Source organism: Mustela nigripes, chromosome 14, assembly GCF_022355385.1.
Source record: "Mustela nigripes isolate SB6536 chromosome 14, MUSNIG.SB6536, whole genome shotgun sequence".
Lineage (NCBI taxonomy): Eukaryota > Metazoa > Chordata > Mammalia > Carnivora > Mustelidae > Mustela > Mustela nigripes.
Window position 1 is genome coordinate 79,287,526 of NC_081570.1, and position 17,510 is coordinate 79,305,035.

Here is a 17,510-nt window from a genome sequence, read left to right on the forward strand (position 1 = left end):
CTTTTTCCCCTTGGTAAATCTGGCTAAATATTTGTGTATTTTTTTTTTTAAGATTTTATTTTTTTGTTTGACAGAGAGATCACAAGTAGGCAGAAAGGCAAGCGGGAGGTTGGGGACTCAGGCTCCCCGCTGAGCAGAGAGCCTGACGTGGGGCTCGATTCCACAACCCTGAGATCATGACCTGAGCTGAAGGCAGAGGCTTAACCCGCTGAGCCACCCAGGTGCCCCTTTATTTTATTTTTTTAAAAGAATATTATGCAGCCATCAAAAAACCCTGAAATCTTGCCATTTGGAACTTGGATGGAACTAGAGAATACTAGGTTAAGCAAAGTAAGTCAATCAGAGAGGGACAATTATCATATGATCTCACTGATTTGAGGAATTTGAGAAACAAGACAGAAGATTATAGGGGAAGGGAGGGGGAAATGAAACAAGACGAAACCAGAGTGGGAAACAAACCTTCAGAGACTCTTGGTCTCAGGAAACATACTGAGGGTTTCTGGAATGGAAGGGAGTGGGAGGGATGGGGTGGCTGGGTTATGGACATTGGGGAGGATGTGTGCTATGGTGAACACTGTGAATTATGTAAGACTGATGATTCACAGACCTGTACCCCTGAAACAAATAATACATTATATGTTAATTTTTTTAATAAACCCTCTGCTCAGTTTCCCTGACCTTTTCTGTTGTCTTTTTAGTCTCTATTTCTGCTCTATCTTTGTTATTTCCCCTTCTCCTAGCTTTGGGCTTAGTTTGTTCTTTTTCTAGTTCCTTAAAGTTTGAAGTTAGGTTATTTGCAATCTTTCTTGTTTTCTAATGTAGGTGTTATCACTATGAACTTCCCTCTTAAAAGTATTTTTGCTATATCTCATAATTTTTGGTATTTTGTATTTCCTTTCTCATTTGCCTTGAGATAATTTTTTTTAAATTTCTTTAGCCTATTGGCTGTTCTGTAGCATATTTTTTAATGCCCACATAATTGTGAACTGTCAGTTTTCTTATAATTTATTTTTGGTTTTATACCATTGTGGTTGGAATATATTAGTATTTCAGTCTTTTAAAATTCATTAAGACTTGTTCTGTGGCCTAATACATGGTTTACCTTGGAGAATGTCCCTTGTATATTTGAGAAGAATGTATACAGGCCTTATGCTGTATGGAATGTTCTGCAAATGTCTGTTAAGTGCATTTGATCTTATGTGTGGTTCAAGTCCAATTTTTCCTTATTGATTTTTCTGCCTTGATCTAGCCATTGATGAAAATGGGATATTTAAGTCCTCTACCATTATTATATTTCTGTCTTTTTCTTCCCTCATGTCTGTTAATATTTGCTTTATATACTTATATATGTTTTTTGGCTCATAAATATTTATATAATGTACTCTTATTATTATATTGATCCTTTTGTCATTATATAATGACATGCTTTGTCTGACAGTTTTGGCTTAAAGATTGTTTTTTCTGATGTAGGTATAGCTATACAAGTATTCATTTGATTTCCATTTATATGGGATATATTTTTTTATCTATATTATTTTAAAAATTTTTATTTTAAATTCCAATATAGTTAACATACAGTGTTTTGCTAGTTTTCAGTGTACGACATAGTGATTAGGCACTTCTGTACATCACCTCTTGCTCATTAGGACAAGTGGTCTCCTTAATCCCCATCACCTATTTTCCCCATCCTTCCACCCACCTCCCATCTGGTAACCATCAGTTTGTTCTCTGCAGTTAAGGGTCTGTTTGTTGGTTTATCTCTTTTTTTTTCCTTTGCTTGTTTTATATGTTTCTTAAATTCCACATATGAGTGAAATCATATAGGGTAAATTTGTCTTTGTCTAACAGACTTAATTCACTTAGCATTGTACTTTCTAGCTCCATCTATGTCATTGCAAATGGTAAGATTTCATTTTTAATGGGTGAATAATATTCCATTGTACGTATATGCCATATCTTCTTTATTCAGTCATCTTTCAGTGAACACAGGCTGCTTCCATATGTTGGCTCTTATAAATAATACTGCAATAAACATAAGGGTGCATGTATCCCTTTTAACTAGTGTTTTTATAGTTGGGGATAAATGTCCACTAGTGCAGTTTATGGGTCATATAATAACTCTATTTTTAGTTTTTTTTTTAAATTATTTAATTATTTGAGAGAGAGAGAAAATGCATGAGAGGGGAGTGGTCAGAGGGACAAACAGACTCCCTGCTGAGCAGGGAGCCTGATGTGGGACTCAATCCCTGAACTCCAGGATCATGACCCAAGCCAAAGGCAGTTGTTTAACCAACTGTGCTACCCAGGTGCCCTATTTTTAGTTTTTTGAGGAACCTCCATACTGGTTTCCACAGTGGTTGCACCAGTTTTCATTCCTACCAACAATGCAAGAGGGTTCCTTTTTCTTTACATCTTTGCCAGCACTTTGTGTTTCTTGAGTTGTTAATTTTTAGCCATTTACACAAGTGTGATATGATCTCATTGTGGTTTTGATTTGCATTTCCCTAAGGATTACTTACATTGAGCATCTTTCATTTTGTCTGTTGGCCATCTATATGTCGTACTTGGAGAAATGTCTGTTCATGTCTTCCTCCCATTTTTAAATTGGATTATTTGGTTTTTTGAAGTTGAGTTGTGTAAGTTCTTTATATATTTTGGATACTAACCCTTTGTCAGATACGTCATTTATAATTATCTTCTCCCATTTCATTAGTTTTGTTGATTGTTTACTTTGCCATGCAGAAGCTTTTTTTTTTTTTTTAAGATTTTATTTACTTGAGAGAGAGACAGAGTGAAAGAGAGACCAAGCTTGAGTCAGGGGGAAGGGAAGAGAGAGAGGGAGAAGCAGGCTCCCTCTCAGGAGGGATATGGGGCTCCATCCCAGGACCCCCTGGGATCATGACCTGAACTGAAGGCAGATACTTAACTGACTGAGCCACCCATGCACCCATGCAGAAGTCTTTTATTTTGATGAAGCCCCAATAGTTTGTTTTTTCTTTTGTTTCCCTTACCTTAGAAGGCATATTTTAGAAAAATGTTGCTACAGCTGATGTCAGAGAAATTACTGCCTGTGCTCTGCTCTAGGGTTCTTATGGTTTCAGGTCTCCTATTTAGGTCTTTTATCCATTTTGAGTTTATATTTGTGTATGGTGTAAAAAAGTGGCCCAAATTCATTTTTTTTGCATGCAGCTATCCAATGTTCCCAACAACAGTTATTGAAGAGATGGTCTTTTTCCCATTGCATATTCTTTCCTCCTTTGGCAAAGATTAATTGATCATATAACTGTGGGTATATTTCTGGGCTCTCTGTTCTGTTCTCTGGATCTATGGGTCTGTTTTTGTGCCAGTACCATACTCTTTTGATTATTACAGCTTTGTAGGGCATCTTGAAATCTGGGATTATGATACCTCCAGTTTTGTTCTTCTTTAAGATTTCTTTGGCTATTCAGGGTCTTTCATGGTTCCATACAAATTTTAGGATTATTTGTTATAGTTCAGTGAAAAATGCTGTTGGTATTTTGACAGGGATTGCATAGAATCTGTAGTTCTTTGGGTAGTGTGGATATTTTTACAATATTTGTTCTTCCAATCCATGAGCATGGAATATCTTTCCATTTCTTTGTGTAATTTTCAATTTCTTTCATCAGTGCTTATAGTTTTCAGAGTATAGGTCTTTTACCTCCTTGGTTAAGTTTATTCCTAGGTATTTTATTACTTTTGGTACAATTATAAATGGCACTGTTAATTTCTTCTTCTTAATTTCTCTTTCTGATACTTCATTAGTAGTATATGGAAATGCAATGTATTTCTGAATGTTGATTTTTGTATTGTGCAACCTTACTGAATTCATTTATCAATTCTAGTAGTTTTTTGGTGACGTCTTTAGAGTTCTATGTATAGCATCGTGTCATCTACAAATAGTGATTATTTTACTTCTTTATTTGGATGCATTTTATTCCTTGTCTGATTACTGTGGCTAGGACTTCTAATACTGTGTTGAATAAAAGTAGTGAGAGTGGACATTCTTTTTTTTTTTTTTTTTAAAGATTTTATTTATTTATTTGACAGAGAGAAATCACAAGTAGATGGAGAGGCAGGCAGAGAGAGAGAGAGGGAAGCAGGCTCTCCGCTGAGCAGAGAGCCCGATGTGGGACTCGATCCCAGGACTCTGAGATCATGACCTGAGCCGAAGGCAGCGGCTTAACCCACTGAGCCACCCAGGCGCCCGAGAGTGGACATTCTTGTCTTATTCCTGGTCTTAGGGGAAAAGCTCTGAGTTTTTCCCCATTGAGTATGGTGTTAGCTATAGGTTTTTGACATATGGCCTTTATTATGTTGAGGTATGTTCCCTCTAAAAGTTTGTTGAGAGTTTCTAACATGAATGGATGTTGTACTTTGTCAAATGCTTTTTCTGTGTCTAATGAAATGATCATATGGTTCTTATCCTTTCTAGTGTTGATGTGATGTATCACATTGACTGATTTATGAATAGCAAACCACATTTGCATCCCCAGAATGAATCCCACTTGATTGTGCTGAATGATTTTTTAATATATTGTTAGATTCAACTTACTAATATTTTATTGAGAATTTTTAAAATTTAAATTCAATAAGCCAACATATAGTACATCATTAGTTTCATACGTAGAGTTCAGTAATTCATCAGTTGCGTGTAACACACAGTGCTTATCACATCACATGCCCTCCTTAATGCCCATCAATTATCCCAACCCCCATCCACCTCCCCTCCAGCAACCCTCAGTTTGTTTCCTATAGTTAAGAGCCTCTCATGGATTTTCTCCCTCTCTGATGACTTCCTATTCAGTTTTTCCTCCCTTCCTCTGTGATTCTTTGCACTGTTTCTTAAATTCCACATATGAGTGCATCTGTGTTCATCAGTGATACTGGCCTGTAGTTCTTTTTTTTTATAGTGTCTTTGATTTTGGTATCAAGGTAATGCTAGACTCATAGAAAGAGTTTGGAAGTTTTCCTTCCTCTCGTATCTCTTGGAATAGTTTGAGAAGAATAGGTATTAACTCTTTTTAAAATGTTTGATAGAATTCACCAATCTGGCCCTGAACTTTTGCTTCTTGGGAGTTATTTGATTACTGAATCAATTTGATTGTTGGTAATTAGCATGTTCAAATTTTCTATTACTGAATGGGAAGAAATCAGGGAGACAAACCATGAGACTCTTGACTTCAGGATGCAAACTGAGGGTTACAGATAGGGAGGTGGATGGGGGAATGGAGTAACTGAATGATGGGCATTAAGGAAGGCACATGATGTGATGAGCATAGGGTGTTAAAACACAACTAATGAATCATCGAACACTTTATCAAAAACTAATGAGGTAAAAAAAAAAACCTAATGAGGTACTATATGTTGGCTAATTGAATTTGAAAAAGATAAAATGAAAATTTTCTTTTTCTTGACTGTATGTTTTTTTCTTTTAGTAGTTTGAATATATCATGCTATTATCTTCTGCCCTGCAAAGTTTCTGCTGAAAAATCAACTAATAGCCTTATAGGGTCCCTTGTATGTATCTATTTTCTTTTGCTGCTTTTTAAAATTCTCTCTTTAGCACTACTTTTTTGCCTTTTTTTTTTTTTTTTTTTTTTTATTTTTTGCCTTTTTTTTTTCTTTTGTCTTGTTTTGGACCAATGGAGGTTGATTTGGGGGGGGGTGGTCTGTGTGCCTCCTGGAGCTAGGCATCTGTTTCCTTCCCCAGATTTAGGAAGTTTTAAGCCATTACTTCTTTATTTTTTTTTATTTTTTTAAAAAATATTTTATTTATTTATTTGACAGAGAGAGAGATCACAAGTAGGCAGAGAGGCAGACAGAGAGAGAGAGTGAGAGGGACGCAGGCTTCCTGCTGAACAGAGAGCCTGATGTGAGACTCGATCCCAGGACCCTGAGATCATGACCTGAGCTGAAGGCAGTGGTTTAACCCATTGAGCCACCTGAGTGCCCGCCATTACTTCTTTAAATAAATTTTCTGCCCCCTCTTCTCTCTTCCTGGGATCCCTATAAAGTGACCGTTACTACTCTTGATGGTGTTGTAGAGTTTCCTTAATCAATGGTTTTTTATTGTTCTTTATTCTCTCCCTGTTAAGCTTGTTTTCCATTACTTTGTCCTACAGGTCCCTGATCTGTTCTGTTTCCTTTGGTCTACTATTTATTCCCTTTAATATATTTTTAATTTCAGTTATTCAGTTCTTCATCTCTGACAGGTTCTTTTTAATGTATTCTGTCTCTATTGAGGGTGTCACTGTGAGGTCCTCCACTCCTAAGTCTAGTGTGTATGTTCTTTTTGTTTTTAAGATTTTATTTATTTGTGGGTGGGGTAAGGCAGAGGGAGAAGCATGCTCCCTCTGAGCAAAGAGCCTGATGTGAGAGTTGATCCCAGGACCCTGGGATCATGACCCAAGCCAAAGGTCAACGGAGCCACCAGGCGTCCCCCAGTAAGTATCTTTATGTATGACTATTACTTTAAATTCTCTATCAGACATATTATCTCTGTTTCATAAGCTCTCTTGCTGTGATTTTGTCCTGTTCTTTCATTTGAGATAAATTCCTCTACCACCTCAGTTTGTCTTTCTGTATCTATTTCTATGTTAGGAAAGCCATATATGTCTTTTGATCTTGAAAGTCACCGCCTAATGAAGATGATGTTCTGTAGTGCCCTGCCCTGCAATATCCCCTGTTCACCAGAACCTTGTGCTTCAGGGGTGCCTCTTAAGTGTGTCATATATGCCCTACTATTGTGGCTAAGCTGCGTTTGCCGTCAGTCCAGTAGTCTCCAATGGCTTTCTTTGCCTGTTGTGGGCAGGATTTGGTCCCTGTTTTGGTAGTCAGCCAGTCTGGGGCTGCCTTGGGCTTGAGTTGAGTCAGACCAGGCATTTGCCAGATCTGCAGGGTGTTCTCTGTGTTGTTCCCCTGAGAAGCTTTTGTTAGTGGGTGAGGCCTGCAGTCAGACCAGATGTCTGCCTCCACCCCACTGACAGGGCCACAGTTGTACTGGTGTGTGTGGTTATCTTCCTCTCTTCCTGGTCAAGGAGTCCCTTTGGAGTGGTGTTGACCCTTGTCAGGGCTGCTTTTGCACTGCTAACTTGCACCACCACTTTGGATGGAATCCTGTCAAGGGCAGGTCTGCAGGAGAACACAGCAGTAGGGTACACGGTGTTAGCAAGGTATTTGCTAGTCTGCTTTGGGAAGGGACTTGGAGCCACTTTTGAATACTCTTGCCCAGGATTGGTTGGATAGGGCGAGTCTACAGGTGGACACAGGGCCAGGACACACTGTTAGCAAGCTAGGTGGAGAGTGTTTGTGCTGCCCTGGTTCCTACAGGTGTCTGTTTTTCTAGGCTGGGAGGCAGGGGAGGGAAATATGGAGCTCTTATGTTGTTGGAGAAATCTCCCAAAGATCCCTGTCCCTCCAACACACACACACACACACACACACACACACACACACACACACCCCTCCTTCCTTTTTACCCCAGGCAGTTTTTCGAACTGCTGCTTCTATGCTGTACCTCCGTGGCACTATTTGTTTCTCTCTTTCAGCATAGGGACTCTACCCTTCCAGCTCTCCCAGACCCCAGCCTGCTGATATTTAAAGTTCCAGGTGGTAAGCCTCACTGATTGTAAGAACTCATGGAGTTGGGTCCCTCAGGTTTTCAAAGCCAAATGTTAAAGGGATTTATCTTCCCATTGCAGGTCCCCAAGCCTAGAGTTCTGGCATGGAGTGTGCTCTTCTTCTCCCTTCTCCATGCCCACAGTGTCCTTCACTCCTGCAGACAATCCTGCTAGTCACTGAGGCTCCCAACTGCATCTCTCTTCCTACCCTCTTCTATGGGGCCTCTTCTCTACACTTAGCAGTGGAGAGCCTGTTCTGCTAGTCTTCAGGTCATTTTCTGGATTAGTTACACTGATGTGTGTGTTATCTAGTTGTATCCATAGGACGAAGTAAGCTTAGAATCCTCCTCCTTCATTTTCCTGGGAACTACCCCCATGTCTTTTAACTCTTTGTATTAGAGTTTTAGTGATTTACCCACCATAATTGGAACATTAGAGTATTCTGAATTTAACTATATGTTTGCCTTTACCAATGAGCTTGAAACTTTCATATGTTTTCCTGTTACTATTTAGCATTTTTAAATTTCAGCTTAAAGAATTCCTTTTAAAATTTAGTGTAAGGCCAGTCTAGTGGAGATGAATTCCTTCAGCTTTTCCTTGTCTGGAAAACTCTTTATCCTTTAATTCTGAAGGACAACTTGGCCAGGAAGAGTATTCTTGGTTGGTACGCTTTTTTTCCCCCCATTCAGTACTTTTAATGTGTAATGCCATTCTCTTCTTATCTACAGATTTTCTGTTGATTTTCTCATAAGGTTTCCTTATACATAAGTAGTTTTTCTCTTGCTGCTTTTAAGACTCTCTGTCTTTGTTTTTTGACAATTATAAAGTGTTTCAGTTTAGATCTCTGGATTCATCACATCTGGAATTCTCTAGGCTTCCTGGATCTGGATGTCTGTTTCTTTTCTCAAGTTAAAAAAGCTTTGGGCCACTATTACTTTAACTAAACTTTGTGCTCCTTTCTCTCTTGTCCTTCGGGGACCCCTATAATGTGTATGTTGGTCCTCTTGATGGTGTCCCATTAGTCCCTTAAGCTGGTTTCACCCTTCTTAATTTTTTTTTCTTTTGCTCCTCTAATCGAATTCCACTACCCTTTGGGTCCTCTGATCCTTTCTTCTCTTGGATCTAGTCTGTTGTTGAACCTCTTTGTTGAATTCTCCAGTTCAGTTACTGTATTTTCATTCTGTGACTACTTATGCTCTGTGATTTTTGGTACCTTCTTATATTTTCTGTCTCTGTTGAAATTCTTACTTTGTTCATGCATTGTTCTCCTGACTTGGTAAACATCTTTATGATGTTATTTTGAACTCTTTATCAGGTAAATCACTTGCTCCTGTCTCATTAAGGTCTGTTTTTTAGAGTTTCAGCTTATTTTTTTGTATGGAATATATTCCCCTGTTTCTTCATTTTTCTCAATTCTGTGTTGCTTTCAGCCACCTATCCCAGTCTTGACAGAGTGGTATTGTGTAGGAGATATGCCTTATTGATCATCTGGTTCTGAGTTCCTTATTGTTTTTCAAACCTTTGTGATTGTTCAGCCTTCTTTGTTCTAGGTGGATCCTGGTAGTTGAGGGTGTGCCATGATTTGTCAGTATTCCAAAGAGTATGATGATCTCAGTCAGCACCTAGATGTAGACTGTCTAAAGTCTAGACCCTTGGGTAAGAGCCAGGAAAGTATGTAGTTGGGATCCTTACAGGGAGAAACTGAGAGACGGGCTTTATTATTTGTTCCCTCAGCGCTGGGCTTACATTTTTAGGCATGAGGGTGTGCTCCTCTGCCTACTAAGAACTGCTTTGTTTGCCACAGTCCTGCTAGACATATGAAAGCAAACCCTGTTGGCTACGGAGTCATGTAGTCCAGAGAGGCCAGTCCCTTGGGCAACAGCTTCAAAAGCTTGAATGCTAGATGAGTACAAGCTCCTTTCAAGAAGATACTGGAATTTTTTTTTTTGATACTGGAAATTTGAAGCAGACTCTAGGGAAAAAGGTGGATGGGGTACCTGGTGCTCTGGTGCTCCTAGACATGTGCTAAATTAGAAAACTGATCCTCGGGCAGAAGCTTTTAAAGTACATAAATAAGACTCATTAAGGGAAAGATGAAGAGGTGGACTGTTTTTGCCAGCTTCTTCTGTGCTGATCCCTGGTAGACAGCCATACCACATTGTTGTGAGCCCATTAAGAACTATTTTTCTATTTGCTCTAGTCTTGTAGGTCTCATGAATAGCTTTTTAGAGCTAGCTGTTTTAGCACACATTCCTCAAATGGTAGTTTTAAAAGTTGGGGTGTTAGAGGTGGGGTCCATACTCTTCACTCCTCAGGGAGAAGCTGGGAGTGAAGTGTTTCCCCCACAGAATGGCCCTTTTGTAGGTATTTTCTCATTAACCCGGTGTGTGGATGTTGCTCAGCTGGCTTCTTTGAGAGGGAATTGCTCCATGACTAGGTGTAGATTCAGTGTGTCTTGGGAGGAATCACTTATGTCATCATCTTGGACTAGAACTTATTCAAATACAGACTTAATTATATTTACTTTAGAAAGTTCCACCCTTAATGTACCTACAAGTAGGAGCATTTTTCATTAAACAAAATTCCTTTATATTAAAAAAAAAATTACTATACACTATTTTCCAAATATCTCATTGCTGCTGAGCTATGGCAGTTTAGTGTAGAATTTGAAATTAATATCACTACTGCTACATAGAGATAAAAATTTAATATTAGTTCAGAACTGCCACTATGTATGAAATTTACATTGCTAGCTAAGACCTTACAAAAAAAGTTCACTAACAGCTCTGAAGCAATAAATAATTTTATTACAAAACAGAAGTTATTAAAAAGCAAAAAAATTCAAATAATATTTTAGAAATATTTCTAGTTACTAAGCTGAGCACTCAAATTCCTTTTGTAACATACTTGTTATTCACAATACTAAGGAAAGCTGAATATACATAATTTTTTTTTTAAGATTTTATTTTTAAGTAATCTCTCTACCCAACATGGGGCTTGAACTCACAATCCTGAGATCAATAATCACATGCTCCACTGAGCCAGCCAGGTGCCCCTAGATATAATCTAAAATTATGTTTAGATTGAACACTCTGTGCTTTTTTGAGACATGAATATACCTAGTGTTCTGGAGATTTACAACAATTATATAAAATTATGTAACTTCACTATAAAAAATTGACTCAAAATTTAAAGATTCTAGATTGCATATCCTTTGTTATAGCTATCTCTGCTCACTTGTTAATTATTACTACCGAGATAAATAGAATTGGATTGCACTTAATTATTCAGAAGTTTTTGACAGTAATTCTCAAAGTCAATATTAACTGGCTCTAGAGTCTGAACCGAAGAATAGATAAGGAGAATAGAAAGGAAAAAAAGCTAACAAGAGCAGAAGCTGGCATAACTATAACAATTAGAAGTAGCTATAAATAATGGACAACAATTCCATTGACAGCAGCAGTAAATGACAGAGAACAGAAACAGAAGTGAGGGAGAAGAAAGAACAAGAGTTTGAGACAACTGATCTTTTCAGCTCACTTCCTGTAATACCCTCACAAATACCCTATCATTTGAGGTTAACCAGAGTAAGGGCAAAGCTTAGACCATTTTCTGAGAGCCCTAAAGGCATTACTTTATTATATAATAGTGACCACATCAGTGAAATTCTGCAAGTCTTAATAAGTTGAATTATGTTTAACGTATTCAGTTACACTATATTTCATTATAAAAGCTAAGTGTTAAACTGAAAGTTACATGGACTCGATTTAGCTAAGATAGCACAATTCTCAATTATGGCTAGATAACTCTGTGGCTAGAGTTAAAAAATATTTCAACTGCACAGAACCCTGTATGTGTTAACTCTGTAGCTACTTTATTAATTGTGATTATCAGAATGTAAATATAAGATTTACTACAAAAGTTGGCACTCTAGCCACTTGGAAATAATGTTTACCTAGAGAAAGTAGTACTTAAATAAGCATGTTAAACTTTCATTTTGTAATGTATTCTGTGGTTATGACAGTTTTAGTAAGCAGAGTATTTTTAGAAAGAAGAGATACTATCAGATTAAAAGTGACCGATTTAGAAATATATATTTTATGGATACCTATAAGAAACAGAAAATGTATTTGAACAGAAGACTACTAAACATTAACTTACGTCTCCTCTTCATTTTTTTAGGCTTTATGGTTTTTCAGTATACGCAGTCTCATTCTTGGATTCTAAAGTTGGGTCAGAGGATCCAAATGAAGGACATGGAAAAAATAGTAGAAATGAAAAGTTTAGGGGCACCTGGGTGGCTCAGTGGGCTGGGCCTCTGCCTTAGGCTCAGGTCATGATCTCAGGGTCCTGGAATTGAGCCCTGCATCAGGCTCTCTGCTCAGCAGAGAGCCTTCTGCCTGCTTCTCTGCCTTCTTGTGATCTCTCTGTCAAATAAATGAAATCTTAAAAAAAAAAAAAAAGAAATGAGAAGTTTAATATTTCATAAATCAGTCTTTACTAAATCACTTTTTAAAAGGTTTTTCTTTGAGCTTTGCGCGGTGGCAGTATCGTAGCCAATGAGGTTTATCCAAAGTACGATTATTGCTAATTGAAAGGTTTTTCTTTGAAAAATTTCTGGTATAATGAAGCTTTCTTGTAATGAAGGCATGTGAAGCATAATAGTTAACATAAATTTATTTCCTATTAGAAATTTTAAAGGGAGTAGTTTTGTGTGTGTGTGTGTGTATATATATATATATGTTAGATTAGCAAAATATAGTGTACCATTATACTTTTGAAGAGAAATTTTTAGATGTAAGATTTCAGTCTTAATTAGAAATTGATACTATTATCATTAGCACTTAAAATCGAAAAACATTGGTATAAGGAAAATCGAGTTTTCATGGAATTCCTTAGCATAGTTTTAACATATTTCAAGTGAACATATGTAATTGTCTCAAAATGAAGGGTTTAAACAGAGCTTGGAAAAGTCTCATGGGTTGTTATAAAAGGAATATGTGTTCTGGGCAGAAGGTTGACTTAGAAAATCATGGACTCCCAGAAGACATCTAAGTAACTTTTTCATTTAACAAAAATGTCTGAACACCTACTATGTGCCTATTTTTCTATAGGAATCAGAATTAACCAGATTACAAGCCAAAATTTCTGGACGTGAAAGGGCAGAAGACCTCAAGTTTCTACCAGCCCTGCTTACGTCTGCAGCAGAAATTATGCCGAACATTCAAGATCCAAAACTTGCTAAACATTCTCACACAGCTTTTTTCAAGTATAGAAAGCTACGTCGCTCTATTAGTGCCAGCGACCTTAGTTTCAAGACACGTAGTGTTGAAGATCTTTCTGAAGAATTACTACAGGACTTAAAAAAAATGCAGTTCGAACAGCCTGCAACATTAGAAGAAAGCCAGAAGGATCTGACTTATACCCAGTCAGACTCATTTAAACCTCTCACATATGACCCAGAAGATGATAGTTCTGAGAGTAATGACTTCAGTACTCTCAGTGGAATGCTAAGATACATAAACAAGGAAGTGAGATTATTAAAAAAATCTTCTATGCAAACAGGTGCTGGTTTACCTCAGGTATGTAATGTCATACATTTGAAGTTATAATAATTTGTCTCCAGTGAATATCATTTTGTTATTTGTAGGAAAATCCATATATTTCAATGAAGCATGCTATTAAGTGATATGCAAATATTGAAAGTTCAAAAAAATCCATTGTAAGTAGGTTTGAAAATTTAACCTTGACTCTGCTCAGCGGGGAGCCTGCTTCCCCCTCTCTCTCTGCCTACCTCTCTGCCTACTTGTGATCTCTGTCAAATAAATAAACAGAATCTTTAAAAAAGAAAAGAAAGAAAGAAAATTTAGCCTTGAAAATTAACTTTGATTAAAACAGCCTATACATTTAATTAAATATAATCTATATTTGATTAAAGAACTAAGTCTGCCTCCTTTTAGGAAAGTATTTTGAACTCTAGAATAAAGTTGACCCTTGAATAATGCAGGAGTTAGGAGTACTGACCCCCTGCCTCCCTCTCCCACCCCAGTGCAGCTGAAAATCTATATATAACTTTTTAAAATTTTTTTTATTGTGTTAAATCACATCATACAGTGATTTTTCCCAAAACTTAATTAGTAATAGCCTGTTAACTGGAAGCCTTACTGGGAAGCTAAGCAGTCAATTTAACACATAGTTTGTATGTTATATGTATTATATACTGTATTCTTATAATAAAAGAAGCTAGAGAAAAGAAAATGTTAAGAAAATCATATGAGAAAGTACATTTACAGTACCAGATATTATTGATACTGTAAGTTTATAAATCATCTGTTTACATTTTGTCAGTACATATATCAGTACTGTCTTATACAAAACACTGTAGATGTTATATACATAACTAACACTAGATATCAAAAATGAAAAGGTAATGTAAAAAATAAATTCATATTTATTTGTAGGTATAATAATTCATGCATAGAAAAGGAAGCAGTAGCAATATGAATGCTTTATGGTAGCTTAGCCTTATACACTAATGGATGAATCATAAAATGTTTATGGCAAACTATATTCTAGTCATATTTATAATACAGCACTGGAAACAGTGTTATATTTTCTTAAAAATCACTTACTTGTGATGATGAGCTGTTGTGCACCTTCTTCATTTAATAGAGAGAAGGGCACACTGTATGGTGTTATTCTTTGAAAGTGAAGTTATAAAATGGTAAGAAAAAACATTATGAAGTTTATATTACCTATTACTCACCTTTAATTATGTAAGGATAGTCTGTCCACTTCCATACAAATCTTGCACCTGTTCTATACAATCAGTACTTAGGTGATGATGACACAGAAATGTCTCACAGTTCTTGTCATACATTACTAGGTTTTCACGTGAAAACACACATACAAAAGGTAAGTTAATTAACCATGCAGCTTGATTATTTGTTAAATGAAAGTGGGTTATCATAAAAGTCTTCATCTTTGTCTTCTCACTGAGTAAGCTGAGAAAGAGGAGGGGTTGATCTTATTGTCTGAGGGTGGCAGAGGCAGAAGGGGTAGGAGGTGGAAGGGGAGACAGGAGAGGCAGGTCCATTTGGTGTAGCTTTATGGAAATACATCACTATTTCTGGGTGATTTTTTTTTCTTTTTTTTTTCTTTTGCATTTCTTTTTATATGATACCAATCCAACTTCCACCATTTGCTCAGTGATTTTTTTAATGGTGTTCCAGAGCTGTCTGCTGCTGCTACTTGGCTACCTTGATATTTTTTAGGTCAAACCCATCTCTAAAATTATCAAACCATTCTCTGTAGGCATTAAATTCTCCAGCTTTAGACCCTTCACCTTTCGTTTGCTCTAAGTTATCATACAATGACTTTGTTTTTCTTGAATGGTTTTAGAGTCTTATAGGCATATGCCTTTCTTACAGCATTCTTCTACTCTTATAAAAGTTGCATTTTCAACACAAGATAAAAAGTGCAAGGTTTTCATACATGCCCACTGATCTATAGTGATGGCTTCACAAATTTTCCTTTTTTATTTTTTTACAATTGTCCTTACACTGGATTCATTTTTCTTGAAATGGGCAACAACAGCTGCACACCTCAATCTATGGTACATACCAAGCAATTCAGTTTTTTCTTGTAATGACACAACTCTTCTCTGCTTCTTGGGAGCACTTCCAACATCACTAGCAGCACTTCCTATGGGTCCCCTGATGTTTTTCAGAAGTTTATGGTACTGCACTAAACACCAAAAAAATATGTGAGAACTGCAAGAGGTCACTTTTTTATTGCGATACGTAATTTTACTGGCGAGACGAACTGTGATTAACATCACACAGTGTTTTAAGCAATACAGCATTTGAGCTCACCACAGTAACAACAGGTGGTGGCTACAAGATTACTACAGTAGTACTATATGTACTTTTATGCAGTTATTTAATCCTGCATCTTTACATTTGTTTACATTTCAACTGCAGATGGCACCATATACAGTCTCTGTGTGTATAAATTTTGATAAATCTTAACTTTTTATAATAAATTTATATATATTTTATGCACTTATGACATAAATTTTTCTTAATTTTTCAGTAGTCCTAGGCTATGAGGGTCTTCTATTTTTACAAATTGCTGCAAATCTCCAAAAAAAGTTCCAATACATTTATTGAAAAAATTAGTATATAAGTGGACCTGTGCCATTGAAACCTATTAATCAAAGGTCAACCCATGTTATTCAAGGGTCAGCTGTACTGGAAAATGTTTTTGGAGTTCCAAAACTTACTGTGTTTCTAGACTTCCTGGAAACCATTCTAGTGAAAAATTAAGGTGACCTTTGTTTTGTTCATAGACTTCCACAGTAGCAGAGTATCTCATTTACATGATTTTTCTACTTCTTTTATTCCTTGAGCATATCATAAATAGGCAATTCTGTTCCTATTACACATACCTTACACTCAACATTTAAGATTTTATTTATTTGAGGGAGGAGAGAGAAAGAGAGAACCTGCATGCAGGAGCTGGCAGGTGGTGGGAGGGAAGGAGGGGAGGGGATCGGGGAGGGGGAGGGAGTGGCTGGTGGGCAGAGGCAGAGGGACAAGGAGACTCTGGGCTGAGTAGGGAGCCTGATGTAGCACTTGATCCCAAAACTCCAAGATCATAACCTGAGCCAAAGGCAGACACTTAACCACCTGAGCTACCCAGGTGCCCCTCAATATGTTTTTAAAAGCATTTAATCTATAATTTGCATGCAGAAATAAAGAATCCCTTCCAGAGAAATCCAGCTTTTTCCAATGCTCATTTTTTTCATTTTCAAACATATCAAAATAGCACTGGTGGCCTAAAAAGTTTTTAAAGCATTTTTAGATTGGATCCAAGACAAAGACCTTCATTTTTCCACATTGAAAAGAGCTTAATTTACTACTTAAAAGCAAAACACTGTTTTATGGACATTGGGGAGGGTTTGTGCTTTGGTGAGTGCTGTGAAGTGTGTAAACCTGGTGATTCACAGACCTGTACCCCTGGGGATAAAAATATATGTTTATAATAATAAAAAAAATAGGAAAAAAGAAACACTGTTTAAGTAATATTCTTGTTAAATAAAATTTTCAAATGAAATTTCAAGAGGTAAACTAGGCAATTGTGTATAATGCCTGATAAAATCATATATAATACCTGAAAATTAGTTTTCATATAGCCTTTAAAACTAAGGTTGTGTTTATTTTTATCACTTAATCAGCCATTTCATTATTTATTGAGCATCTAGTATACACCAGGCTCTAGAATTATAGAAATAAACAGAAATGACAAAGACCCTGTCCAAACAGAGTTTATGTTTTAGTGAGGAGATCATTAGTAAACAGATAAATAGACATATGCTCCAATGCTAGGTGGAAATATGTAAGAGCATGCAATGTGATGGGGGGTACTGTTTTAGATAGGGTGGTCAGGGAAGATGTCTTAAGAAGGTGACATTTGATCAGAGTCTTGTAGGAAGTCAGAAGTAAGCTATCCCAATATCTGAAGGAAGAGCATTGGAGGAAAGGGAACAATAGGTACTGAAGTCCTGGGGTGGTGACCTGCCCGATAGGTGCAAAAAACAGCTAGAAGGTATTGCTGGTTTGGTATAAACAAGAAGGAAAGTAGTAGGAGATAAGAGATGATGCTAGTTGTTGGGTTTTAAGGTGGGAGTGGGGGTGCTCCAGCTGTGTTACCGCTCCTGTGAGAACTTTGGATTTTATTTGAAGTGTGATGGGAAGCCATTGGAAGGTCCTGCTTAGGGGAGTGACATTTATCTGACTTATGTTTTTAAAGAATCATTCTGGCTCTTTTAGGAAAAATGAATGATAAAGGAGCAAGAGCAGAGACTAT

The 17,510-nt window shown here is 36.9% G+C and overlaps 1 protein-coding gene and 1 pseudogene across 11 annotated transcripts in view; both read left to right on the forward strand.

Moving 5' to 3' along the window:
* The window catches only part of CCDC18 (coiled-coil domain containing 18), a 109,340-nt gene that overhangs the window by 85,656 nt on the left and 6,174 nt on the right, over window positions 1-17,510 (forward strand). For 5 of the 11 annotated variants that reach the window (XM_059375414.1, XM_059375410.1, XM_059375411.1 and 2 more), the window contains one exon: window positions 12,755-13,672. In XM_059375414.1, the coding sequence (XP_059231397.1) occupies window positions 12,755-13,252 (498 nt within the window). In that variant the 3' untranslated portion in view covers window positions 13,253-13,672. Of the gene's footprint in view, window positions 1-12,754; window positions 13,675-17,510 lie in introns of those variants that run through there. The other 6 variants (XM_059375419.1, XM_059375420.1, XM_059375418.1 and 3 more) reach the window with 4 other exon arrangements.
* On the forward strand, window positions 12,171-12,275 carry LOC132002424 (U4 spliceosomal RNA; annotated as a pseudogene).